This window comes from Parus major, chromosome 12 (genome assembly GCF_001522545.3).
Source record: "Parus major isolate Abel chromosome 12, Parus_major1.1, whole genome shotgun sequence".
Lineage (NCBI taxonomy): Eukaryota > Metazoa > Chordata > Aves > Passeriformes > Paridae > Parus > Parus major.
In genome coordinates, this window is record NC_031781.1 from 18,977,437 (window position 1) to 19,004,602 (window position 27,166).

Here is a 27,166-nt window from a genome sequence, read left to right on the forward strand (position 1 = left end):
CCGGGCCGGGAGCGGGAGCGGGGCGGGACGGAGCGGGATCGGAACCGGAGCGGGGCCGGGTAGGAACGGGATCGGAACCGGAGCGGGGCGGGAGCGGGCCGGGAACGGAACCGGAGCGGGGCAGGGGGCGGGGCTATGGGCGGGGCTTCCTCGCAGTGCCCGCCCCGCTGAGGGCGGAACCGCGCCACACAGTGCCCGCCCCCTCGCGGCGCTGTCAGTCATTGCTCCCGCCCAATCAGCGAGCGGCACCTGTCCCGCGCAGCCAATGGGAGAAGGGGTTTGGCGCGGGGGCGGGGCGCGGGCATGGCGGAGCTGAGCGGCGGCAGCGAGGCCGTGGCCGTGGAGCTGTGGCCGCCCGGGGAGGCCCCGCCGGCCTTCCAGGTACCGGGACGGGGACAGCGGGGACCAGAGCGGGACAGGGACACCTTCCACTGCCATCCCCTTCCTCTGCCATCCCCTTCCTCTGCAGGCCCCGCCAGCCGGGCCTTGGACACCGCCAGCGATGCGGCAGTCACTGCTCCTCCGGGCACCCCGGGCCTCCCCATCCTCACAGGGAAGGATTTATTCCTAATATCTAATCTGAAGCTGCTGGCGTTTAGTTTGTATCTGGTCCTGCTTGTCCTGTCACTCCGGGATGCCTAGGAATTTGCTTCAGTGGTATTAGAGTCTTCACAAACCAGATTGGGGAAAAAATTAAGGTGTGATGCCTGTCAACACAAATCTCCCTGAATCGCGTGATGTGCTCGTATTTTGCCGAAATGGGAAAGGTTATGGTGGTTGAAGAACATTAAATTTGGGTTTCAGTGAAGCCGAGTGACTGAGAAGCTGATGCTTATTAAAAAAAGAAACTTGCAAATGCAAGGTCATCTTTCACAACACCCAGAACTTGCCAGGTACAAGCTGCTGTGAAATGTAATATTTAGTGATAGCACATCCTCCAGGCTTCTAAATAAAGCCGAATGCTGAGAAGGGAGTGGTAATACACCCGTGGCTGGCTTTGCTCTTGGTTTCCAAATGCAGCAGTTTCTGTCAGGCTTTGTTTTGCAGCACTCCGTGGTTCTGTAACCATTCACCTGCTGGGGGCATCAGTGTCATTTTGAGAACCTGATTTTCTACCAGAATTAGGATGAAGTGTGAATGCAACAAGTTGGAGACAAATTGAAAGTATCTTAATTATGTTAAAAACTATGTATTTGAAATTTGTGTGGCTTAGAAGAGCTATAGCTTAACCTTAGAAATAATTTACTGAGCATTTTCAAGTGTGGGGAGAATTACCTTAACTTGATAATTTTGCAAATAAATACATCCATAAATAAATATCTTTGGCATCTCTGTAAATGAAAATCACATACAGTAGTGTAGATCTGATTTTTTGTGGCCAGGGGACTATTTTGAGAAATCCAGGCACTAACAAGACTATCACTTGGTTTTTGGTCTATATGGAATACCTGATTTGTAATGTTTTAAACATTTCAGACAAATGTTGGAGGTTTACAGAAAAGCAAAGCATTCATGATTTGAGTTCTGGGATGGGTCATTTACAGTCACAGACGTTTTTTAAATCCTGTTTTCAGTGAGTGCTGGTGCCAGGGCTCTGACTGCTGTTCTCTGTCTGCAGTACAGCCCCGACAGCGTGGCCGGAGCGGACGGAGAGCTGGACCCCAGTGAAGTCACCTTCCCTGGCTGCTCGTGCCGCAGCAGCTCCTGCACACTGCCCCACTGCCCCTGCCTGCGCCGAGGGCACAACTACAGCAGCCTGGGCCTCAGGCTGCCCGAGCAGCAGGAGCAGCCCTTCTCCAGGCCCGTGTTTGAGTGCAACAGCCTGTGCTGCTGTGGGGAGAGCTGCCAGAACAGGCTGGTGCAGCGGGGGCTGCAGCTGCGGCTGCAGGTGTTCCGCACGCCGAGGAAGGGCTGGGGAGTGCGCACGCTGGAGCCCATCCCCAGGGGCAGGTTTGTGTGTGAGTATGCTGGGGAGGTGCTGGGCTTTGCTGAGGCCCAGAGGAGAATCCAGGCCCAGAGTCCAGAGGAGCCAAACTACATCATAGCAGTGAGGGAGCACCTGCACGATGGGCGCGTCATGGAGACCTTCGTGGATCCCACCCGCATCGGCAACGTGGGCAGGTTCCTGAACCACTCCTGTCAACCCAACCTGTTCATGGTGCCCGTCAGAGTTGACTCCATGGTGCCCAAACTGGCACTTTTTGCAGCTGCTGATATTTCTGCTGGAGAGGAACTTTCATATGATTACTCTGGAAGATTCCATAATTCACCAAGAGCTAGCAGAGAGCACAAACCTCCGGAGGAAGAGAACAGCCTGAGAAAGCCTTGCTACTGTGGTTCCCGCACGTGTGCTTCCTTCTTACCTTGGGACAGCTCCCTCTTCTCCACACCTGCGAGTTCTCCATAGCCTTTCAGCCTTAAACACACCTAAAAACTACTATTTTCTCTAGCAAAGAGTTCTATCAAACTCCTTGTTCTGTTCCAACAAGGAAGGACGTGAGGTGTGAGGAGCAGCAAAGAGACAAGGTCTCAAGAATTAATTTTCTGCAAAACCCTTTTCAAGGTGGACAGTACATGGGATTATTGGAGCTTTGAGATGTTCCAAAATCAGTGACTAAACCAGGCCTGGTGGTTTTGTCTGGTTTTCCTCTGACAGCTTGCTGTATGTTAAAGCAGCTCTCTCGGTTTGAACCCTTCAGAAAGAATTTCTACCTTTAACACTTTTGCATGGACAGGACATGTGATAACAGCAAGTAAAGTTACTGCCAGTGGCACAAGAAAATGACACCATGAACCTTGACCCTTGCAAGAAAGGCATTAAGCTTCTTAAAATCCATTAAATTATTGTTTTTAAATTACTTGCTGTATTTTTTTGTTGTTCCCCCAAGCACAGTAACTATTAATTATTGACATAAAAGCAAAGAGTAGCTTTACTACTTGGTGTGTCCCGTGTAGCTGCATGCCCAAAGCAGCTGTGACTGACTGGCTGTTTCACTCCCATTTAGCTTTGAAGTGGTGCAGGACAGCAGTTTCTGAGGAGCACAACCTCCCATCTTTTTAATCACCTCAGTCTCGAGGCTGCTCCCATCAGATCTCTGCAGACAACAAGCAGCACATCCCCAGCACTGTCAGTACATGCTCAGGAAGCCAATCCTGAGCAGGATGATGCTGACAGCTGACTGAAAGCAGAAATACAGAAGTGCATCTGAACAACAGCAGAGCTGTGGTTTTGTGCTGAACATCTGCACGAGGCTTCTTTCAGCTCCTAACTGATCTATGTTTTCACTACTCCAGGGCCAGGCAGCATTAAGCAAGGCCTGGCCTTTCCCAGCACATTTCACTTTCTTTGCATCATCCCTGTCCTGCTCCAGCAGCTATGCAGGGTTTTTCTGAACACCTCCTTCCACCAGGGATGCACTGCCAGATGGGCACATTCTGTAACTGCACATTCCTTCAGTTCCTTTCTGCAAAGATCAAATTAAGGCAGCTTCACAATGGCTGGTTTTGATATTTAAGATGGATAAACTGCAATGCAGTGGTTTATTCGTGTCACACTGTGCCAGCAGCAGCACAAACCCTCGGTTATTTGCTCTGGACAGTTTGATCTTTAGCTGTTTCCATACCCTTTGACATAACACACACAAGGGAGTACATCTCGTGGGGATCAGCTGTTGTGGAGGTGATCAGTAACTTCATTTTTAAATTACAGCTTTGATTTGGATCTGAAAGACTGGTGCCACTGAAGGACTGAGCTGTCACTCCCAACTCAGGGTTCTCTCACAAGGAATCCAGGCAAACAGCTAAAACCTGGGAGCTCTGTAATCCTGTCTGCTCTCAAAGAACAGCAATGATTCTCAATATTTCAATATTCATTGGGAGATTTACTTTCCTATTCAAATACAATCAGAATAATTCAAGGATGCAGCTCTGAACAAATCAAAGGTCCCCTGCTCTGGGGAGGGGGGTTGGAACAAGATGAGCTTTAAGGTCCCTTCCAACCCAAACCTCTCTGATTATCCTGATACTGACCAGGGATAAGGGACATTTTGCTATTTACTAAACAAAACCCTACTTGGTGTTTACCTTTGCTTCCTTGATAAGATGCAGGTTTAACCTCTCCCATTTAAGTGCCTTTCTGCTGCTGTTGGGGTTTACACACTGCTGTGGGGTTATGTTAAGATAAACATTACCACGTGATTTATCTTAGAGTTAATCATTAAGTCTCATTTCTGTCAGTGCAGAAACCTTCCAAAGCATTTCAGCTGCCTGTCAGAAGTAGTTTCCAGGCTGAGTGGACATGAACTTCACCCCTTGCCTCTTAGGGTTCCTGCTGTTACAGGAGGGAAGCTCGCTGGATCCCGTACCTTGGAATGCACAGGACTCCAGAGCACAGCCTGGCCTGCAAGGTCTCTTGCACAGAGGAGAGTTTTATCTGGTTTTCTCGCTGGAAAGGCATCACACCAGCCACTTTGGGACCACAGGGCTGGAGCAGATGATCCAATCCACTTCCTCTGTCCCTCCTGAGAAGTTTCAAGATTAGTGTTAAAGCATCTGCACTCCTCGTTTTCAGGATGACAGCACAGTTTGTTACCTTCCTGTTATGAGTATGCACTTGGCATGATTTTGAGTAGCTAAGGAAGTGCAGATTAAAAAGAAATCCAACCACCTTTAGCAATATCTGGTCCTTGATCACAGCCTTCCAGCAGGAGCACACCTGAGCCCTCTGTCCCTGCAATCTGACCCCTCAGTGCTGCAGCTCCTGGCCAGTGACCTGATCCCAATTATCTGCTTAGAGCCAACTTCCCAGCACAGAACAGGAACAGTGTGGGACTGCTCAAAACAGCCACACTGAAAGCCTTGCAAAAACAAAATAATTGTTAATTGAGTTCTAAACTGTCCTGACAGTTGTTAATGGCCTTTTTCCATACAGCACATGAACAGTACTCCACCATGCCTTGGCACTGCAGGTGCCTGGGAGAGTGGACCAAAATCCTACTAAAAAAATTCCCTGTCAAGAAACTAGATAAGAAATAGACCCTTTGTTGTATCTGCTGAATTTCTGTTCACTTTCCCCTTCAGGCTCCTTTCAGTTTCAGAGCCCCAGCCTGCCCCTCACAGCTCGGTGTGCTCCACCACAATAAATCCAGTCAAACAGCTCAAAAGGCTCAGAGCTTCCTCTGATCCCCCCTCCTCCTTTCTCCTCTGAGTGCAGTATTAATTACCAATATCTCAATATTGTGCCATGTCATGCTGTGTCCTGGAACAGGTTTTTCTGCTTGCTGGGCTTACCTGGAGCCCACTGGAGGCTGCTGTTTGGTGAAGGGCTCTGCAGGTCTCCTGTGACATCTTTTCAACGTGAAACCAGTGCAGAAAGAGCTGGCAGGTGATGGATTTGCATTAAAGCCAAACCCAGTTTTCTACAGCTGGCAAGGACCAGCAGCAGTGCCAAGGCTTTTGTTAATCCACTGTTACATTCAGATCCCCAAATGAGGCTGCTTTCAATTACTCCCATTTCTCTTCTTGCTAAAATTCCTCTCCTTTTCAGTGAGGAATTTTATTTTCAACAAAGCAGTTTAGAAATTTATCCTATTAGGTCTTAGGGCTCACAGTTCCATCTACCATCACTTCCATGACTTTTATTCAAGTGGAATCATTCATTAGCTTCAGTTTCTAATGAGGCCAGTTTTGCATTTTCCAAGTCCCTAAAATAAGCCTACACTGCGTCCAAGAAATTCAGGGGAAATAGTGTTTTTCCATCAATAAAAGTCTTTGGCATAAACAAATGCTTGATATTTTATTCAAATATGTACAAGATTTCTAATCATCATCAGCCTGAGGATCATCACCCTCAGCTGCAGAAGGCACTTCCTAAAGAGCAGCAAGTATCTCCTCAGAAGAAGCCCATTTCTGGACATGATTTTCCCTGCAAGTGGAATGTAACAAAGGGCGAGCTGCCTGTGGGGAGAGCTGTCATCTCCCAGCCCTCATTCCTGACTCCTTCATTCTCTCTCAAAGCTGCCTAGAATTTCCTAACTGCCTAGAATTTCTTTTAAACCTGTCTAGATGTTTACAAAGTCTTTGCTTATTGCATTTAAGTGTAGAAGCTCTACATAAATAAAACTGATTAATAAAGATCTTGTCTAAGGAGGAACTTGTAGTTGACAAGGTGGTGATCAGTCAAGGGTTGGACTCAATAATTCTGGAGCTCTTTTCCAGCCTGAGTAATACAGGGATTAAGTAATCTTTGAAAACACGATTGGCATGTTTCTGCTCAGTTTGGTTCCAGCTGAATCCAAAACACTCCTGTCAGGAGCTGCTCGTGAACACGAAGGTTCTCCAAGCGCCGTTGAGTCGTGCTGGTTTTTCTTCCCTCAGCAGGAACTTCAAGCAAGGTTTTCCATTGTGTGTCATCAGCAAGGGCCAGAGCTGACGTTTGTTCTCCCTGGGGTGGACAGTCCTTGTTGTCCCCGGGCGCGTGGCGGTGTCAGCGCGGCCCCGGGGCGGCGGCGGCGCAGCGGAAGCCCAGGTTGGACGCGGAGCTGTCGGGGGTGTTCTGGCTCCGAGCTGCACAGCGGTACCTGTAGCAGTAGGACTGCACAGCAACACAGAAAGGGAACTCCTTAGCACAGCTGGGGTTCCTCAGGCAACAGCTTGTTAGATGAACGGATTAATTAGTTAGATTAATACAGCAGAACATTGCCTTCGCTGTGGGACAGATCAGTGAAGTGATACGGATGGGAATCACTGCGTTAGAGATGAGGGGATCCTACACACACAGCAGCTGACACAAAAATGGCAAAGTGTCTGCTGAAGTATCAGCCAATAATCCTTCCTGCTCTGGGCAGAAGCCAGAACAACCATTCAGCTTCCCCTCAGAGCTGGGTATCCATGTGCTAAAGCCCCTGGAATGGACAGGTACTGGCACCTGCCTGGAAACATTTCCCTGAACGAGATGCTCATTTTGGTATGGGATGGAAAACGGTGCAACTTCAGACTCTGTCAGCTCTGAGAGGGAGAAGAGCATCAGCACACAAAGATCAGTCTGTGCAGACATCAGGCACCTCATAAAGAGCCCTTGTACTAACAGCAGTCAGTGGGTTTTGTCTCGATACACAGCCTAGTTTTATCACCTACAAAAAAAGACTAGGGCAGGCTAGAATCTTCACAAACCTTCAAAATGGGTCATGTTATTCATCACTGAAGAGCCTATTCCAGTGTTAATTTAATCAAAACTGCTAATTAACATCTGACATTGATTTCACCTAAGAAGAAAATCAGTGTAGAAAATGGGATCTCGCTGTAGAAAATCTAATTATGAGAGTGATTTGCCAGCCACAGGCTTTGCAAGGGAAGAAGAGCAGGGCAGCTTTCATGAAACAGGAGCTGTACAATGAGGGGTTTCAAGCACTGCACGAGCAGAGTTAAAACACAATTTTGTGTCATGAACAGCCACAGCTCTGTGGTGACATCCTGGCTTTCTGAAGGATTTTCAGATATGGCATCAACTCAGCTGAAACACTTCATCTCCCAGCCAGTTCTGCAAACACCTGATATCACAGAACCATGGAATTATAACAGGATTTGGGATTGAAGGGCCCTTAAAGCTTATCCAGTCCCATCCCCCTGCCCTGGGCAGGAACACCTTTCACTAGACTGGGTTTCTCAGAGCTCCATATCCTTTCCACATCAAAAGCCATTCTAAAACTTAAAAAATAAAGTCACATCCATACTTTCTACTCTGACAAGTTTCACTCAAGCTTTATCATGAAAACAGCATTAGAAGCTCACATCAGCTTTAAGTTCTGCATCTAAAACCCATACTGATTAAAAAAACTTACTTGTTTTAATTCCAAGCTAAGCAAAAAGAGATCCTTAGGAACATCAGGTGTTGCTCTTCATAAATTCCATGAAACCCTTTGACAAGCATCCAGGAAACTCTGTCAGAGGATCATTTCATGGTCAAGTGCTTTCAGAGGGAAGAGGAACATGAAAACAGCACGTTACCTTATGGCACATGTAGGATCCACCCTTCTTCACTCTGTCCGTGCCCGAGGACGGCCCTTTCTGGGGAGGGGAGGACACTGGTCAGTACTCAGGGAATAACTGCTCAGTACAGGGAGCAGGGAGATGGAGCAACCATAAATATTCCAGACAGCTTGGAATCATTCTGCTCTACAGGATTTGCAGGTGTCAGTAACTGTGCTCCCTCCCCACTGCTGCAAATATTTCACATTCCAGTTGCTGCCCACTGATGGTGCCTGGCAACAGGCAGGTTCCTAAAGGGGATTTTACCAGGATGGAAAGCAGCTCCAGCTTTCCTCAGTGACCAGTCTGGTCACACCTGGCACAGATCCCACTCTCCTACCCTGTCTCAAGGGGTTGCCTCCCACCCAGGTCTGAATTACCAGGGTGATGTTCTAGAAGAATCTACCCCAGAAGAGGTTTGCAACTGGACATAAATCCCAGGGACTGTCAGAAAACCTTGAGTGTTGATGTTGGTACTCCAGAAGCTCCTGCCTGCATACCCTGAGTTTGACTGCTTTGTGTGAAAGCTCACCACACAAACTGCAGCAGTTCCATGTTTATTGCCCAAATTGTGAAAAAGAATTTGGCCTAGCACTGCATTTAATGGCACACAACTACTGAAGGAAAGCCACACCCTGGGGCAGCATCCGCTCCTTCCACAGCCCTGCTCTCACTCCCAGGCCTCTGGAAATTGTCCTCACAACACCTGCACAGTCCCTGCTCTGAGACAAGCCTCTAACCAGCACAGTCATCACCCAGCCTGGTAATCTCATTTTAAGGGAAGCCAGGAGAAAACTGACCTAAAAAAAGTTCCATGGGAACAAGACAAAGCAGAACAATGGGGCTGTGGAGCAGGATTTCCCCTAAATGTGCAGTGCTGAGCAGCAATCTGTGCTACTGGCTCCAAAGACACTTTTATAAACCAAGAGGAACTTTTTTGGTTGTGGTTAGAAAGCCCTAAATCTGTCATGTGTCAGCAGTGATAAAGGGCTGAACTGTACTGAGCAGTGGGTGAAGCAAAGGCTCATAAGTGCATCTTTTTATTAACTACAAATCTCTTCCACCAGGCAAAAATTAAGCCTCAAAGGTTGTCTGCTAGCAAAAAAAAAACCAGCTTAAATTGACCCCCACATCCTCTGAAGGAGGATTACAGCCCTGAAACACTTCACCACCTGCAGAAATCTGCTGTGGTGTCCTCCATTAATCTATTCTATTAAAAAACATCATCCTCTTATTTAAAATCACTGAAGGTAAAGAGTTTATCATAGAACAACTGGCAAAGATGTCAGAAAATCAGAAAACCAATAGATATCACCAGCATTTGCAGTGTTAATATTTTCTTGTGCATATATCTCACTTTAGAGATGAAGGAAACTGCCTTGGCTGTGCTTCCCCTCACTAAGGCTAATCACAGCCCAGCAATTAAGGTCACATTTGATTAAAACAAGCAGATCTCTGTTCTATCAAGCACCATTGTTTGATGGCCTGACCTGGAGAAGTGCACCAGCTGGTACTGGAGGGGAAGGACATTGGCTGCTTGCTGCAAAGGGCCAGAGCTGTCCAGACTTTGATCCTGGATTTAAACCCCAGAGTTTACTGTAAATTAGCAAGGTAATTCTGTACTACAATACTGCAACAGCCATATTCCAGTCTGATTACATAAATGCTTGTGCATTCCATTACCAAAGCTCATAAAAGTAGGATTTTCTTCTAAAAGTTACTAAAAAAAAAAGCACAAGTTTTTTGGGGTTTTTTTGTTAATGAAAAAAAAAGTTCTATTTCTTTCATTACATCAAACAAATGTTTTCTGATGGTGCATGGTGATTTTCAGTGCACAGCCATATGGTTACTCTGTGTTGAGAGAAATCAGTTTTCAAACAGAGAACTGCAGCTCATACAAAACAATCAGAGCCAGAAGTCACCACAAAACAAGCCCTAAAGGGACTGTGGTTTGATTGACCTCACACACACACTTGGCTCTCTCTGCTGAAGGATCAGCTACATTTTTAGGGAGGAAATTCTTCCCTATGAGGGTGGGGAGGCTCTGGCACAGGGTGCCCAGAGAAGTTTTGGCTGCCCCTGCCCTGCTTTAAGGTCCTTCCAGCCCAAACCCTTCTGGGATTCTGTGACTGCAGGGAGGCACCTCCATTATGTTTATTTAAGTGAAACATTTTTGTGTTGATCATGCCAAAGCTGCAGCACTTCCCTGCTGGATTAAGGTGATAGTGGGGAACAACTCTCTTGTGAATTTTGTTCTCTGTTAACCCCCAGGAGTTGCTGAAGTTTAAAACCCAGACACTTCAGAAAGTATTTAAAAGCTAGGTGTTAACAATGAGGCTTTCAGGGGGTTTTCAGATACAAACTGATTGTCAGAATCCAGTGTCTGAGGCAGAGCACTTCAAAGTGAATTCCAAAGGATTTTTCTGGTTAAATGGGTAAAGAAACTGAATCTCCTCATGTGAAAAGGTGTCCCAAAATAGCCAGGCTGCAGTTATCTTCTGAGACATTAGAACTGATTAGCACCAGATCTATCAGAGCTCAGCTCTTCAGTCTCTGCAGAGCACAAGGCAGTGTAACCTAAATATAGGATCTGTTCTCTGGGCTGAAAACACTCTGAATTCTTCCAGAGGGTCAGAGCTCAGGCAAAGTTTTTTAACATATTTAGTTGAACACCCAAAATCTTCAAAGCAGCTTTCTAGCACTGGAGAGAGCTGGGCTATGCTGGGGATTGGTTACAAGGAATGGATGGAATTCTGCACACAGATTGTTGGGGGGCTTCATGATTGATTGTCTTGCCTTCACAAGTAATTACCAGGAGTAAAAATAAACCTGCAAGTGCTTTGGACGTTGTAAGGAAATAAAAAACACTGTACTTGGTGGGGTTTAGAGTGACAAACTCTATGTGGCCTTACTTGCCATAAATCATGGGATTTGCTCATCCTGGCTAACTGGGAGAGGAGCAGATCTAACACAGAACTGGAATCTGCTGAGACAGAGCATCAGTGACCCCACAGCTCTCACCCTGCAGGTCCCTCCATCTGCCTGCCACAGAGGAAAACAAAGATTGACCTCTCAGAGCCTGGTGACTTCTCCTAAACCTCAGTTTTATCTCATGCTCAGTTTAAAACAAGCTACCAGAAGGCAGAAAGATAACTCATGATGGTTTGTTCTCTGCCTGGGATGGGGAAAGTAAGTACAGCCTGTAGCAATATAAATGAATTAAAAACCTTCTTTTCTTTAAAGAAGTCATTCCATAAATTCTTGATTGCTGTAATATGAGGCTAGATTGGAAGTATTCACTGGCTAACCAGGTGTGGACAACTAACCAAAGCCCACAAAAGCTGCACCAGAGCACTGTAATTGCAGTGTGGATGAGCTGTGCTCTGCTGCTCCCCCAGGACACAGCCCACACCAGGAGCACACAGCAGGAACGGGATCCCAGGCCCAGAGGGGATTCTGTGCTCAACACAAAGCCAAGCAAACACTTACAGGGTTGTGGAGCTCCTGTGGGGAGTGGTGCACAGCCCACCAGTCAGATGTCCACTCCCAGGCATTCCCCACCATGTTGTAGAGGCCGTAAGCGTTGGGGGGAAAGGCAGAGACCTGCACAGGACAGGGAGCACAGCTCTAAGCACACAGAACAGGGCTTGAATCCTCACACCAGGCTGCTGAAGGTGCACTTTGGGCAGCCCAAATAGCAGGCAGGAGATCAGCAGTGCAGAACTGGAATGCTTCCACATCCTGCATTTCAGTCAAACAGGATGGAAAGCTGTGAGCACCTCTGTGTCCTCAGCACCAGGTTCCAGTGTGGCACAGCATCTCCTTGCTGGGTTTGGAGACTGACCCTCTCCAGAGAGGCACTGTTTGACCAGCAGACACACCTGGCATTACTGACTGGACCCCATTCCCAGATTCCCTCCCCTCTCACCAAGGAAAAGCCAGGGTAGCTGCCAACTCCTGCCTGTGCAGACTCCTCTTCTGATGAAACTTTTGGACTTACTTAACTACCATTAAATAATTCATTCACATTCTTGATTGCCTTTAAAATTCCACTCTGGTTGTTATACTAGACAGGCTCATGCTTTCCCCAAAAGGGAAGATTAGTTTCTTTTAAACTATTGTGTGATTTTTGAGTTCATGAAACTGCAAGGCCAGAAGTGCAGGCAGAAAGTATTTCAGCTTCTGACTACAAACTGTCTGGGAAGGGGGAAAAGAGGTCAGTTTGAGAGGAACTAGAAGTTAAAATAAAAGTAATCTTTACTTTTCAATTAGCTTGTAAAAGAGTCCCTTGATAATGCTCAAGCCTGCAGTAAAATTTAATGTAATTTAAAATCTATAATGAAAGAACAAAGAGATGGAAAACAGCTATGGCTCATCCTGCTGACAACAGGCCTTAGTTTTAGGAAGATTAAGATCATTTGCACATGCTGGATTGTCTTTGAGACACACTTACAGGTGCAGTCCCCTTGTAGCCATCCTCTGCTGTGTTATTGGTGGGGAATTCTCCCTGCCAGATATTGGCATAGTGTTGCCCTTTGGGCTGCAATTTGTTGCCCCAGGGGAAAAGCCTGGGAAAAGACAAACAGAGCAGCTGTCAAACACTTTTAATTAAAAGTCAGTGTTATACAGAATCCCAAACTGGTCTGGGTTGGGAGGGACCTTAAATCCCCCCCAGTGTCCCCAGCCATGGCAGGGACACCTCCCACTGTCCCAGGAGCTCCCAATGTCCAGCCTGGCCTTGGGCACTGCCAGGGATCCAGGGACAGCCCCAGCTGCTCTGGGAATTCTGTGCCAGGGCCTGCCCACACTCCAATAAATACCTTTTTCCTAATAATCTAAACCTCCTCTCCTCAAGTTTAAAGCCATTCCTTGTCCTGTCCCTCCATCCCTTGTCCCCAGTCCCTCTCCAGCTCTCCTGGAGCCCTTTCAGGGGCTCTGAGCTCTCCCTGGAGCTTCTCCTCTCCAGGTGAGCACCCCCAGCTCCCCCAGCCTGGCTTCAGAGCAGTTCTGAGGGTAAGAAACCCCACAGCTCCTCCTCATCTCACAAACCCCAGTGCAGCCCTGGTCAGGGACAGCCCTGGGACAGGTACCTGTTCTCAAGGCCCCCTCGACAGCTGTATTCCCACTCAGCCTCCGTCGGTAAACGCTTCCCTGCCCAGCTGCAGAAGGCCATGGCATCATTCCAGGACACATGAAGGACTGGATGGTCCATTCTGGAAACAAAACCAACAGGACAGGCACACTCAGGGCTGCACAGCACAATGTGACACCCAGGCAGGGACACACAGGAGTTACAGCTGGAACAGGCACCAGGTGACCCTTACAGGAAAGGAGCTGCTTAAGGCAAGGCAGCAAAATGCTGGAAGGGAAATGCAGCCATCAGAGGGGAACAAGGAAGAGAAAAACAATTCACTTCTGTTTGTCTCATCATGTTCCTACATCCAGCTGCAGACTTAAAGATATTTATGGTTCAGTTAAAGGTAATTCTGGTTCAGTTAGAGATATTTATGGTTCAGTTAGAGATATTTATGGTTCAGTTAGAGATATTTACAGGTGCAGCACCCAGGAGGCAGCAGAGACCTGTCCACACCCTGCCCTCTGAGAGAACCTGGGTGCTTGCAGACCCACAGGAAACTGAAAACCTGCAGGATCACCACTGTTAGACCAGCCTGGCAAGAGCCATCTCAGCCAGAAGCCAGGATTCTCAACAGGAAAATGCACATTGCAATTTAATGGTGATTATTCTTCACTCCCCTGTGGCTCTCCTGCTCTGGGTCCTGTCCTTGCTGTCAGCTGTGCAGTTTTGAAGGAGAAGTGACATGATGTCTTACCAACATCAGCTTTTCCAGCACCCAGTCCAGCAAAGTGAACTGCAGAAATTTAGCTGGGAAGTGATTTTCCTTAGGTGCTTAAAGCAGTCCACAGTTTACACAAGAGCTCCCATCTTCATTGGGGTTTGGTTCCTGGCATTAAAATCCTTGTCTCTTTTTCCAGAAAGACAGAAAAAGTGCCCAGGCATCCTTGCAGAAGGATCCTCCCCATCCAAGCCTCCAATAGACCAAGATGCTTCCAGAGCTAAGGGTCCAGGAGAGAGAGGAACTTCCTATAAACTTCTCTTTCCTGCCCCATTTAGGAATCCAACATATCCCTGTTAATCCATGGGGCACCTCCACGTGGCAGGCTCCCAGCAGCTGTGCCAGGCCAGGTTTGCACCACCCTTGCACAAGCCCAGAATTTCATGGCAGGTTTCCAGCTCCTGGCTCTGACCTCAATTCCAGGCTCCCCCTAACAACGCCTCCAGCTATTATCTCTATTTTTGCCTCAGATAATTCTTTCCTTGCCCTTGGAGAGCAGACAACTCGTTACTGAGCACTTCAGCCATCAGATGATGGTGCACTAACAAAGTCCTGTCCTTAGAGGACTCAAAAAACCTACTAGATCTAGGCTAGAGAGTCTGATTTGATTTCAAAATGCTGTTAGAAACTTTCACTAGTTGATGAAGTGCCAACTTCATTGACACCTGCCTAGTGAGAGGAGCAGTTGCAATGTTAGAAGTTCTAAATGAAGACAGTAATTTGATTTTCTAGGCCTAAAATTCATCCCACTTCAGAGCAGAAAGCAATTGCATGAAGACAAGGATCAGTGAGTTTCAGTGCAGGCAAAGTGTGGCACTAACTGTAAGGAAAAGCAGAGTTTTCCAAAGCATTCAGAGGTTCAATACAGTCACAACTGATTTTTCATAGAGTCTGAATACAGTAAAAAAAGCACAAAACTCTTCAATCCTCTGTTGCCAGAGAAAGAGGTTTCCAAATCCTACGTGGAAGAGTTCACACTACCCAGACTCCTGGAGTGTGCACACAGTGAGGATTTATTCCTCCTCTCCAAACCCAGTTTGCACTGGAGTTTGTGAGCCTTGGGAGATCTGCTGTGTCTCACAAATGTGAACAGCAAGCACTGAGGCTCCATCAGCAGGGTCCTGCCAGACCTTTGTGCCCCACATCATTGATCATGGCCATGGAACGCTGCAGGCAACACCTCAGAAGGTGGGAAAACACTCCCAGAAGCAGCAGCAAAGAGGTGACAAATAAAAGCCCTTTCCTGCAGCCCCATGGTGGTGGGAGCCACAGGGATAGCCAACAGCTGGGTTTTGTGGTGGAATGGGTGCTCACCTGCTGGAGATGCTGGAGTCAGGGCCCTCAGGGTGCTTCCAGCTGGCTCCCTTCACAGGCAGCCACCAGGGAGCAGCTGCCACCTGAAAAAGGACAAGAGCAGCAGGGAAGGACACTTAAATTCCCAGCTGAGGGATCTTCTGAAAAACCACCAGAACCCTTCCATCCCAAACCAGTCTGTGCCTGTGTGAATTTCACCTCCTGGCTCACTTCAGTCTGATACAATCTGCAGAGAGGAAAGAAAAATGACAATTTTGGCCTAAAGAGCATTTTCACCCTAATGATTTGCTCTCTGGACTGTGTTTTGAGATGACTGAAACAGCCCCCTGAGGGTGCCCTTTAGCTGGGGTCAAACACACACCTTGCGACACATTCGCCTTCCAGGTCATTAACCCACTAAGCTGATTTTAAATTATTTGCTCTCAGCTTCCAGAAGGTGGAGACAGAAGAACCACACAAGGGAAGTGAAGCATGAGGCCTTTCTCTTTTTTTTCTTCTCTCCCCCAGCTGGTTTGCTGGGAAACATCACACAGCCAAAATCCTCTGTAGCAGGGCAGACATTGAGCAGCTCTCTCAAACCAGAAATCCCAAATTTGGTGCTTCAACACCAGCAGTTTTTCCTGGAAGACATATTTTGAGGATTTCCTCTAAAAAGTACAGGAGGTCATGCTTAACTGCTCTGTTCTGATTCATGTTCACTTAGAAATACTTATTTTTATAATGAGGCCTTCACTGAGGCAAAAAAAGGAACATTTATGCCACCCATCAACAGTGGGTTTATTCCAGCAGCTTCCAAAATACTCCTATGACAGAGATAATGTCTATAAAGAACAAAAATCCAAGGAAATAAGCCTGGAATGCTTTAGGAGGTAAACAAGCCAGAGGCTGGTTAGTCCTAGACCAACTTTGTCAAGTGTTATTCACAGAAGTTACAAAGAGTGTTACCCTCTAACTCACCAAACCTTCAGAGCAAAGTCCAAAAAGTCACTGCAAGCTGGTATTGAGGAGACCCAGAATCAATCTGGTCAAACAATTTTAACAGCAGCTTCTAGGGGAAAGCTGCATCCTTCAACAGAACATGAAATTACATGTGTGTGGGAGAAAAGATGATCTGTGTCACACATAAATTACTGAGAAAACTCTGCTCCAAGCTACACATGAAATCCCTCAGTTGGATATTTCAGTAGGAAAAATCAGCAGAAGTGCCCAAACAGACATTATCCAGGGTTTAGAGCACTGCATCAGGCTGTGCTCTGACATTCCCCTGACAACCTTTCCCTCTTCCCCTCTCAGCACATCTGGATATCCAAAAGCTCCCTGTAAATCAGCAGCAATCCTGGACTGAAGCTGCAGAGCCCACAGCTTCTGGGAGCCCTGGGAAGGGCTGTGAAGTGCCTGAGGAGGCTGCAGGAGTCCTGCAGGCTGGGAAGCTGCTCTCACACAGGCTGTGGACCCCTCCCTTCCAAAGGGAACAGCTGAGGGTTAAGCCCCAAAGAAACAAAGATGCTCCCGGCAGGCTGCTGGTGACCCAGGCATCCTGTCCTCTGCTGTCCCCCTGGCTGGCACCCCCAGGCCATGGCAGCTTTTACAGACCCTCTCTGACCTCCCCAGCACACACAGATCAATGCCAAGCCCACTTCTGGCTCAGTGTCTAACTAAGGACATTCTCACCCCAAGCACTGCCACTGCCCTTGGCAAAAAGCATGAGGAATAGCTGATGTCTCACAGGGAATTACAGCTCTTCAAACCCCAAAATGAGAGCTTCCTGCAGATACCCTGCTCAACTCTCACAGCACTACAGCTTCAGAGTGAGGGAGCTGCTAAACTGATACAACAGTCAAGGGGTTTAAAACCAGTCTGATTTAACCAATTCCTTGCCCATATTGAGGTTTGACCTTTAAACTACACTGAAAATAGGACAGAAATCTAAAATTAGCATTTTACAGCTATTTAAGGAAAATAAAAGAGCAGCAGAACCGTTTGCTAAAGCTAAATTCTGAAAAATCACGAGGAAGATTTCGACAGTTTCTAAGCACAACATATTTGTGTAAATTAAACTGCTGGGTTTTGGATAAAAACATCTCTGCAGGAGACTGCAAAGATTTACACTTTAGGCGACTTTAATTTTGGAAAACATTTTTGTGATGCAAAAGAAAAAGCAGATGCTTTCAATCAGGCTGGTTTATTTTAACCCAAGAAAAATGTCTCTCCACAGGAAAGCACTGCGTGTGCACAGCTCCAGGTTGTGGCTCTGCTGAGCTGAGCACCAAATGGCCCTGCAGAGCACCCAGAGCACTCAGACATCCAGTGTGGGACAGGGAAAACAGGGAGAGAGCATGGAGAGCCTGCAAGAATTACCTGGAGACTCAGCTAAGGCAGCCCCTGGCTCCAGAGCACACCCCGAGCTGCTCCTTGCAGACATCTCCTACCTGAAATCTACACTTCTCTCACAGAACTTCTCACAAGTATTTAAAGCTTTTAATTGCTCTAAATCTAATTAGGAGAAGAGCTAATTAGACAGATATTACAACATCACAGTTAATACAGCCAAGTCCTCCCTTGCCAATAATGAGCTTAGTTACTTTCATAACACTTCACGTTCTGCTTCCCTCCGAAACACGTTCTGTGCACTGGCAACAGATTCCTGCTGTCAAAATAGCAGCAGAAGCTGCTGAATAGATCTGAAACCAGAGGACAATCCCCTTCCTTCTGGTTAATTCTTGCAGCATGTCACCTGCCCCACACCTGCCCTGCGATCCTTACAGCCTCGAGCACAGGGAAACGCTTCCCAGAGCAACGCCGAGGCACAAAGGCTTGTTTTGGTCTGATCCACCTGGAAACAGGGATTATCCAGCTCTCCCCTCCAGGATTAAACCTTAAGAACTCACTGTTCTGCTTCTCACAGACTCAGTGTGCTGTGAAAAGAGAGCCCAGTGTGATAACCTGGGAAGAGCTCAAACAATTAATTCCGACCCACGAGCTCTGCGCTGGGGAGGAGCAATTTGCAGAGCTGAAGCCTGAACTCCCACTAACAGCCTGCAGAAAACTCTCCTTCCAACTATTCCATTCTCCTTCCCAAGTAGGCTGGGACAGCCTAACTTTAATTGCTCCATTACAAGATTTTTAAACTACTTCATAATTACCTTGAGGAAAATTCCTCCCTAAATGTATGGAGAACAAAAAAAAATGGAGTGGGGAACATCACCAAGTGTCAGCATTACCATGTTACTGCTGTAGGGGAATGCTCCTAAAAACCACCCCAAAGCCACCCAGCTCACAGCCATAAAAATATTAGTCTTGCACTAACATGACACAGGCAACGTTTGAGAAAAACAACCCTCACTTGAGGATCAAATCTCAAATTCAAATCAGATTTATGTGTTCGAAAAATTACCAAAAAAACTCAACAGAGTAGCTCAGCATGGCTCAGACTCCAACATTTCCATCAAGCAGCAAATCCTCTGAAATAACAAAGCTGTACATTTGAACCTTAAGTCAGGCCCACAAGAGGATGACAAATTCATGCTGCTGTCCAGACATAAGGCACCAAACATCTTTTTTTGTGCTACAGCATTCTAATGCTATTTTAATGTAGCAAAGCCTTACACCAGCTCAGGATAAACAGCTGGGAAAAAAACAAGTGACTGCAGAGTAAGAACTGCAGAATTAACAGTGTGAAAAGAGATTTTGAGTGAAAAGCAGCCCAAGTCTGGAAACCACTTTAAGAATCACTTAATAAGTGGTGGGTTCTTAAAAAACCACTCCAGTGCAGAAGCTGAGTTAATAGGTTACCACTTGTTTGAATCAGATGGTGTCAAGCTCTGTACATCTTTAATATGCAAAAGGATCTTGTTAGCATTGGTAGGACGAGAGAAAAAGCTTGTTATTCACTAAAGAACATCATTTTTGGACATGGTTTTATTTTATCCATGTAAGGCAGATACACATAAATCTCTGACAGTTTTCCCTCCTCTAAGCCAGATCCTAAACCTTGAGCACTGATTAATGAACTATCAAAGAAAGAGGCAGATGGAAAATGGAACATTTTTAGTAGGGTGAGAAGTTTAAGAAATAAAAATAATTACTGTGCAAGGGTTCCACTTCTTTGTCCCTGCAGAGAACAAACCTGCTGTAATTATGGACAAGAACTGAGCCAGGATTGGGAACTTCTGTCACACACAGACCCAAACTCACAATTAGCAGAGGATTTGTCCAGCAGGTAACCCACACCTGTATCAGGGGCTGGATCTCCAGAGGTCCCTTCCAAGCCCAGCCAGCCTGGGATTCTGTGAATACCTGATTTTGTCAGCTCCTGCAATTCCCATGCTATTTATTCCATCAATTAAAAGTCCCAGCTCCCCCAAAGCTCTAATTACAGAAGAATCTGTTCTCACTCTTATGTTCTAACGTTAATGACCTCCCTCATAAGCTCAGAAACGGAAGCAACAAGGGGGTTTGTTTAATATTGAATATCGAGATTATCTGCCTTAAAATCCAGTGTTTTACAGCAGTTTGAAACTGCACACCAAGGAAAGGCAGCAGCTTTAAAATACATTTAATTTTACTTTGTAAGTCATCAGCTACAAAAAATATTTCAGACTTGATTGGAAACAAGCACTTTTATGAAGGGACCTTTTTTTTTTTTTTTTGCATAAGGAAAGGTCATTGAACTTCAGTTCAGACAGTGTAAAACTTCACAGCCTTGTCAATCCTCCAAGAAAAATAACCACAAATATGTGCTGCTAAAATCCAGTCAGATTCATTAAGTGCAAGTTTTGGAATCAGAAGAAGCTTCTTTTGAGGAACTGATATTCCTGGTGAAGGCAGACACCTCTGGAAGTCTCATTTCCAGCCAACATCTAAATCTGCACTGCAGTTGGTCATTTTTTTCCTATAACCAAGTGCACATGAGCTGGAAGGAAACGAGATGTGCACGGATTTCTCCCCAGCCTGAGGCACAAAGCAGAGCCTGCCTTAGTGCTGCAGCTCTGATAAACACGGGCTAATATTCCTGGCAATTCCCAGGGAGAATTCCAGCACATCCTTCTTTATCCCAGCAGTGGGAGTAGAGCACAAAAACCCACAGATGAGCAGTTCAGCAGCTCCTGGCAGGGAGGAGCTGAAGCACTGGGGGCTGTGAGGAACAGCTCACCCTGCCCACACTGGCACTGCTGTCCTACCTGCACCCAGGGCTCCTCTCAGCAGCACTTGGAGATGTTCAGCTGAAATGCAGAATGTTTCAATTTGGGGTTGTTATGAAACAGGCACATTGCACAGCTCCAGGCCACTGCAGAGATTTCCATACAAACAGGGATGAAATCCCATAGTTCTGGATGGGCCAGAACTTCGTGTTTGCTTGAGCTGCCAGTGAGCCAACTCCATTGCATTCCAGACCCAAAATTCCACACCCTTACAACAAAGGCAGCACATACATTTGTATGCTCACAGCCTCTTCAGTGCAGAATTTATCTGGCCTTGAAGCAAAAATTAATTTTTCTGCCTTCCATGAGCCAAGAATAACAATGTCCCCTCTACTCTCCAGTCAGCAAAGACTGGGGCTGCTCTCCTGTTGTGCCATCCTGGTTCCCTTTTCTACAGAACCTGGACAGCAAGGAAAACTCCTGCAGGGATTGGCAAGAGCTCTCAAATCCCCTCAGAACCAAATGGAATTACAGAATTATTTGGGTTGGAAGAGACCTTAAATCCCACCCAGTGCCCCCAGCCATGGCAGGGACACCTCCCAATGTCCCAGGCTGCTCCAGCTCCAATGTCCAGCCTGGCCTTGGGCACTGCCAGGGATCCAGGGGCAGCCCCAGCTGCTCTGGGCACCTCTGCCAGGGCCTCACATCCTCACAGGGAACAATCCCTGCCCAATATTCCATCTAACTCTGCCCTCTGGCAGTGGGAAGCCATTCCCTGTGTCCTGTCCCTCCAGGCCCTTTCCAAAGCCCTCCTCCATCTTTTCTGGAGCCCCTTTAGGCTCTGGCAGGGGCTTTAAGCTCTCCCCTTCTCCTCTCCTTCACTCTCTGCAAGTGAAGAATTTAAGATGTGAAGCTCTAGTAATGTTTTAAGCCACACAAATAATTTCAGCTTCAAAGGACCTTCCACCCTCATCCTACAAAATCCTTTTCCATTTGGAGGAGCCCTCATCTGGCACAGCACTAAACCCTCCCTCTCTGCCACGTGACCACCACAAACTGGGAGGCCAAAACTAAAACTTGAGTTCCCATAAATCTGCAACAATTCCATCACTGGCTGCTACACCCCTTTTTACTGCTTCCCTTCCAGAGGCTGAGGCCAGCCCACATCCCTGTCAGTGGCTATCTGGGAGCCCACCTCACCTCCAGGAAAGGCACACCCAGAGCTCCAACAATCACCCTACGTGCTCAGCTGGGGCACTCCTGCAGCAGCTGCCACCAGCCCCAGCTCTGCCCTCAGCCCATGGCTTTGAGGCTCTGAGAAATCTGCTTTAAAAACTGGACAGGACAAAGTGGCCAAACAGAGCAAAAAACCCCAACAGACACACACAGCTCATCATTTATAAATCATTTAGTTTGGTACCTTTCACCTTTCCCCAGTTATTTCTCTGCATGTGAAATAGTGCTTTAAAAAATTACATTCCTGATGCTCTTCCCCTGTATTCACATTTGCATTTCACATCCCTGTGCTTCAGCTGCAGAAAATCCTTGTCAAAACACTCCTGAGCCACTGAGGCAAAGGAAAACCACAATCCTTTCTCCCATTGGTTGCTTGGAGGGATTTTCAGTGCCAGTAACACACCAATATTTATATCTTATTTCTGTTTTTCATCTGATAGTTATGATTGAAGAAGGTGACTTCTAACAGCAAGTTTACTTTTAACAACTCAAAAAAACCTTCATGAAGCAGCAGCCAAAAAAGACCAGTTTGGGCTCCATTCCAGGCCTCTGGCATAACACTTGTCCTGTGAGCACTGCAGCCAACACTTGGAAATTTGGCTGACACCCCCAGGAAAGCAGCTCCCAACACTCTGTGTTTACAAAATTGCCAAGGCTGAGCTTACAGCAGCATTCTTGGGGTTTGTTTGTTTGTTTTAAAACAGAGAACCTGATTTAGGGATTTCTGCATCACAGAACTACACAGGAAAAGGAATTTCTCCAATACTGAGTGTTGGGAAGATGGGATCAGCCATTCATTTTTTTAATTTGTATTTTTCTATTATTTTTATGAAGGCAGAACAAATCCATGGATGGATTTAGCATCAATTATGCTGGTGGTGGGAACTGCAATTTAGCCTTATCTCTCCCAGGGCACAAATGTTAGACCTGAATTAAAAGATTACAAACTGCACTTGTAATCTTCCTTCCCTGGCAGGAGGAACCCAAATCCCACGTTCTTTGCCAGTCCCTCACAGCACACACTCACACAGGGCTTCCTTTTTCTCAGGCTGCCCCTTGGAAACAAAAATCAAGCTGTGCCCCATCAGAGGCAAGGGAATTCTGACAGGAGGGGACCTCAGGAGGTGATTTTGTCCAAACCTGTGCTCAGAGCAGATCAACTCATCCAGGAGATGACGGGACACAATCTGCTTATCTGCCAAGAGCTGCAAAGGGGACCTGACCTGTTGAGGAGGAGGTAAATGAAGCCTGAGGAAGGCTCAGCAACACATTCACAATAGAAAAAGAGGGGAGGAAGGGCAGGGAAGATCTACTACAGAATTTTCTTTTTAAAGCAGTATTCACTTGCAGCCAAAGGGAAAACGGGATCCGCTCCAGAGCAGTCAGCACTGCCCCTCCCAGGATCACTGGGGATGAGGGGAGCTGGAAAAGCAGCAAATGAGCACAGGATCTTCTATAGAAAAGGAGGAAACATCAAAATCTTCAGCCATTCACAACATAAGGAATCTTACAGACTCAGCCTGAACTTCTCAGGTAGGGGGCAAAAAGAGACAACAATGGGCTGATACCAACTTTTGCTAATCAGGAATTGATGTTTTTAATTGTTTTTTAAAGAGAAAGGACAGAGAATAGATTGCAAATCATTCCCCACTTCAGTCCATGACTCCAGGCCTAACCCTCTCCACAATCCCCATTTTTGGCCCTGTCTTTGGGGACATCACAGAGTTTCCTTTTCCCTGCTGTGATTACCAACAGAGCCCAGGGATTGCTCAGGGAGTTTCCCCCTGCTGTGTTACTCACTGCCTGGTGGATGTCAGCCTTCACTGCTTCACTCAGCATCCCCTCAAACACAAAGGAGTCACCAAATTTCTCTGCCTATGGGAAGAACAAAAGATTCAACCATTATGTCATCAAAGGAATGCTATTCTTAGAACCACACTCAACATTTACAGCTTTGCTTTACCAAGGATAAGAAAATTCAGAGAATCATTAAGGTGGGGAAAGAACCACAGACCATCAAGTCCAACCTTTGATCATACAAATTCTAATTGTGAATTTGAGTTCTCTTTCAAGGAAGCTGTTTTGGAACAGAAAATAAGGGATTTTTATTCTTGACCCTGTTTTTGTTCAGCAGCCACTGGGCAGATGGCAGCTCACTGAGCTTCTGCATTTTTTTATTAATTCTTCTGCATAATTTTTATTAATTAAAAATGCAGTCCTGATTGTCCCAACTGCTTTCAAATGCTACAGTCATCAATCTAATATGTATGGGCATGTTTAATTTCTCTTATTTTTCCTTTGGGAATCACAGTAAAAGATTTGAGCCCTGTCACTGCTCCATCATCACTAGTACCATGTTTTAAAATGCAACTGCAACAATAAAGAGTTAAAAATAACTCAATTATTATATCTAGCATTATATAAATCCAAAAGAATAAAAAATACAAATAATTTCAATCAATCACAGTACTTTATATCAAGAGAAAAAAAAAAGGGAGGAGGTGTAAGTGGAGCACTCAGCTGCACCAGCTGAGCCATGAAGTCTGAAACAGACCCCACATGATGCAGTTCTACCTGCCAGAGCTCCAGGAACATTTGGGGAACACTGTCAGGCACAGGGTGGGATTGTGGGGGTGGCTGTGCAGAGCCAGGGGTTGCACTGGATGATCCCTGTGGTCCCTTCCAGCTGAGGGCATTCTGTGGTTCCACATTTAACCTCACCCCACACGTGCTCATCCCAGCAGCTCTTTGCAACAACCAAGCTGTGTTCCAACCCAAAATAGTTAAACCACTTTTTTTTTTTATAATTATCGAGCTAAGAAACAGAAATAGCAGACAAAAGAAGCTTTTCATCCAACCAGAGGATCCTGCCTTCCAAATGAGAACCAGTCCATCAAGTGAATTCAGCAAAGTGCCTCCTCTGAGACCTGTTCCTTAGCGAGGCTTTCATTTGCCTAAAAAGGCTGTCAGGGTTTTGTCAAAGTTGCTAAGAACAGTCACCTGTCAGGAGGGATCTGAGCCTCAGGCACAGGCGGATCCTTCCTGGGAAGAGCCTTAACATATCCTTAGTCCATTGTTCCCAGGAAGCCGCACACAATTATCGCTGCAGCTGCTATTGTCTCCTCCTTAGGCACAGGGCTCTGTGTCACCAGCAAGCAGCTGAGCCAGCCTGCAAAGTCCTTGGCCATCTCAGTTTGTTAAATCCAGGTTTCTCTAAAACAAAGAAAATCTAACCTGATTGGTCCAGGACCCAAATGTCAAAAAACCCAAGCAAACCACCCCAAAAACCCCCGCAGAGAGCTGCTGGCATCACCCAGTCATGAGATCAGGTGACAAATCACTAAAAACAGCAACAAACACCTGAATGCTCTTTCAGCCCAGGACAGCAAGGCCAGACAGTTCCTTCTCCCCACCACTTCCATCAGAAATACTGGAGAATGCAGATCCCAAACAAGTACTGTGACATCCTTCAGAAAGAGAAGCCTGGGTTTTCAGCTGGGGTTTTCTCAGGAGCCTGGGTCCCCTGGTGCCTCACCTCAGTGATGTAGCCCGTGGAATTCACAAATCTCTCGAAGTCCAGGTTGCTGACCTCGTACTGGTCCATGTAGAAGCTGTCAATGTGCACTCTCCTGGCAGGCCCCTCTCCATCCTGCTGGATCTCAGGCTCGTGGGTGCCCATGGTGAACACCCCTCCCGGAATCAGCACCATCTGCACAGCAAACACCACCCAGAAGGTTGGGAGAGCGAAGGACTGAGAAGCCCCACGCTGGTTTTACTCCTCCTGCACCTCATCCTTGCAGGTGTTTTTGAAAGAGCATTTTGGCCAGCCCATTTGGGGAAACAGGAAACAGAACTGAAATTGGGAACTGCAATTTCAACAATTTGAAATTGAAAATCCCCTTTTGCAGGTTTTTACATGAAGTCTGGGTGATGCTGGTGCTCTCATGAGGAGAAATGTTCTGTTTCCTGTGTTACACTTTGCTGGTATTTCTGCAGTTACACCACTGCCAGGGTAGCAAAGGAGCAGTAAACGAGCTCACAGCACTCCCCAGCACCTCTCCTGCTTCTTCAGGGCAGCTGGAGTGAGTATTTGGCACCACCTTACTCATCCCACTTCAGTGTTTCTTCTCCACTGTAGCTCTCCTGCTTGGGTCTCTCAAAATTCACACAGACTGCAGCTGCCCCACGAAAAATGCTACAAACATCTTCTCCTTTGGCCTACCCACATCTGAAGCTGGCTGTGTCCCCAAAACTTTCACCACTGAGAAGAATCTGAGCTCTTACAGATACTCTGAAACTGACTCCATCAAAAGGCTTCAGGATAAACCTGCTTACATTTTTTAGGACTTAGGAAATGACAATATAGTGCAAAGTTGCTCTACTTCCTCCCTTCCAATCTCTCTTCAACCCTCGGTAGCTGACACAACTCCCTGAAGGGATTCCCAGCCGGGCTCTGAGCTCACTGGGCTAAAACCACGTGCAAAGTAAACTCTAGCTAGCTCCCCAGTTCCAAAACCATTCTGGAAATAAATAAAGCTGTTTGTGGGTGATACACAGGCCAATTTTTCTCTGCTAGTAAAGATGTTTTCTAGCTAAGCATCATCAAGTTATGTTGTGAGCATAACTTAATCCAGCAGTAATTAACTTTCATTACCTACTGCTGGAGCTGCCAGCTGCATAAAAAGGAATTTTTTCATCCTCCAGACCCAGAGTGAACTGCTCAGGTTTGTCACACAAAGAACCCATCAGTGACATGGATCCCGAGCACAGGGGGATTATTCACCCCACACTCTTTAAACATTGCCCGGTTTGCAGAGGGCAGCCTGCAGTACCAGAGTTCACCTTCCACCCAGCGAGCTCCCGCTGTCGGACACAGCTTTTTCCAAGCTGATGCAGCTTCCCAGCATTTCAGCCGAGCCAGCTGGAGAGGAAGCCGCTCGTGTTTTCCTGTTCTCTCCGCGAGGCAAGAGCGAGATGGGGCCAGAAGCAGCACCCGCGCCCCAGCCCAGTTCTGGGTTCGGCCCACCCGCCTGTGATTTCATTTAAGCTCTCCCCCAGCACTTCTCGGGCTGTTCCGTTATCCCGGAGGAGGCTCTGCCCCGCCGGGGTCCCCCCTCGGCCCGGCCCGGCCCGGTCCGGTCCCGCCGCTCACCGGCCCCAGCCCGGCGATACCCCCGCTGCTCGCCGCCGCCGCCGAGTAGCGCCGTGCCGCCGCCTCCCGCCCGTCCCCGGGGGCCCGGCCGGCGCTGCAGCCGCAGTCCCCGGTGCCGGGGGTCCCGGTGGCCGCCACCATTCCCATCCCCAGCAGCAGCGGGAAGAGGCAGCAGCACAGCCGGGTGGGCGCGGCCATATTGGCAGCGGGGCCACGTGCTGGGCGCGGTCATGTGACCGGGCGCGTCTTAAAGGGGCCGCGCCGTGCCCCGAGGGGCGGAACCGGGGCTGTCTCCTCATCTGCCCCCGTGTCCCCTCCATCCCCTCATGTCCCCCTGTGTCCCCCCTGTCCCCTCATGTCCCCTCCATCCCCCCGTGTCCCCCCTGTCCCCCCATCCACACCGGTAGCTGCAGAGCCTGTGTGGATAATGAGAGACTGCTGAG

At 47.3% G+C, this 27,166-nt stretch overlaps 2 protein-coding genes across 5 annotated transcripts; one reads left to right on the plus strand and one right to left on the minus strand.

Moving 5' to 3' along the window:
• The first annotated feature begins 297 nt into the window (after nucleotides 1–297).
• Nucleotides 298–2,858, plus strand: LOC107210432 (histone-lysine N-methyltransferase SETMAR). Its single transcript, XM_015641251.2, has 2 exons — nucleotides 298–381; nucleotides 1,619–2,858. Exons 1-2 carry the CDS (start codon nucleotides 304–306, stop codon nucleotides 2,405–2,407), a joined length of 867 nt encoding a protein of 288 aa, XP_015496737.1. The 5' UTR covers nucleotides 298–303; the 3' UTR covers nucleotides 2,408–2,858.
• A 2,910-nt stretch (nucleotides 2,859–5,768) lies between these two features.
• SUMF1 (sulfatase modifying factor 1) lies at nucleotides 5,769–26,926 on the minus strand. 4 transcript variants are annotated; one of them, XM_019008122.2, is made up of 10 exons: nucleotides 26,724–26,926; nucleotides 25,107–25,280; nucleotides 23,372–23,446; nucleotides 15,195–15,277; nucleotides 13,116–13,238; nucleotides 12,479–12,593; nucleotides 11,515–11,628; nucleotides 8,005–8,064; nucleotides 7,839–7,914; nucleotides 6,504–6,592 (listed from the first exon to the last, which is right to left on the minus strand). In XM_019008122.2, the coding sequence occupies exons 1-9, from the start codon at nucleotides 26,919–26,921 to the stop codon at nucleotides 7,882–7,884; spliced, it is 975 nt and encodes a 324-aa protein (XP_018863667.1). In that variant the 5' UTR covers nucleotides 26,922–26,926; the 3' UTR covers nucleotides 6,504–6,592; nucleotides 7,839–7,881. The 4 variants fall into 4 exon arrangements, 3 of the variants coding, with proteins under 3 accessions (XP_015496736.2, XP_018863667.1, XP_018863668.1); XM_019008123.2 differs by lacking the exon at nucleotides 6,504–6,592 and adding an exon at nucleotides 6,599–7,547; XM_015641250.3 differs by lacking the exon at nucleotides 7,839–7,914 and having other exon boundaries at nucleotides 5,769–6,592.
• Between the last annotated feature and the right edge of the window lie 240 nt (nucleotides 26,927–27,166).

Bases quoted from the DNA above. Each gene is read 5' to 3' on its own strand.
- LOC107210432 (XM_015641251.2), top strand. From the start codon at position 304: ATGGCGGAGCTGAGCGGCGGCAGCGAGGCCGTGGCCGTGGAGCTGTGG. The intron at 382-1,618 runs GTACCGGGACGG...CTCTGTCTGCAG, and splicing joins AGGCCCCGCCGGCCTTCCAG to TACAGCCCCGACAGCGTGGC.
- SUMF1 (XM_015641250.3), bottom strand. From the start codon at position 26,921: ATGGCCGCGCCCACCCGGCTGTGCTGCTGCCTCTTCCCGCTGCTGCTG. The intron at 15,278-23,371 runs GTGAGTAACACA...GTCCTTTTTCAG, and splicing joins AGGCTGACATCCACCAGGCA to GTGGCAGCTGCTCCCTGGTG. The intron at 11,629-12,478 runs GTAAGTGTGTCT...TGTCCTGTGCAG, and splicing joins GCTACAAGGGGACTGCACCT to GTCTCTGCCTTTCCCCCCAA.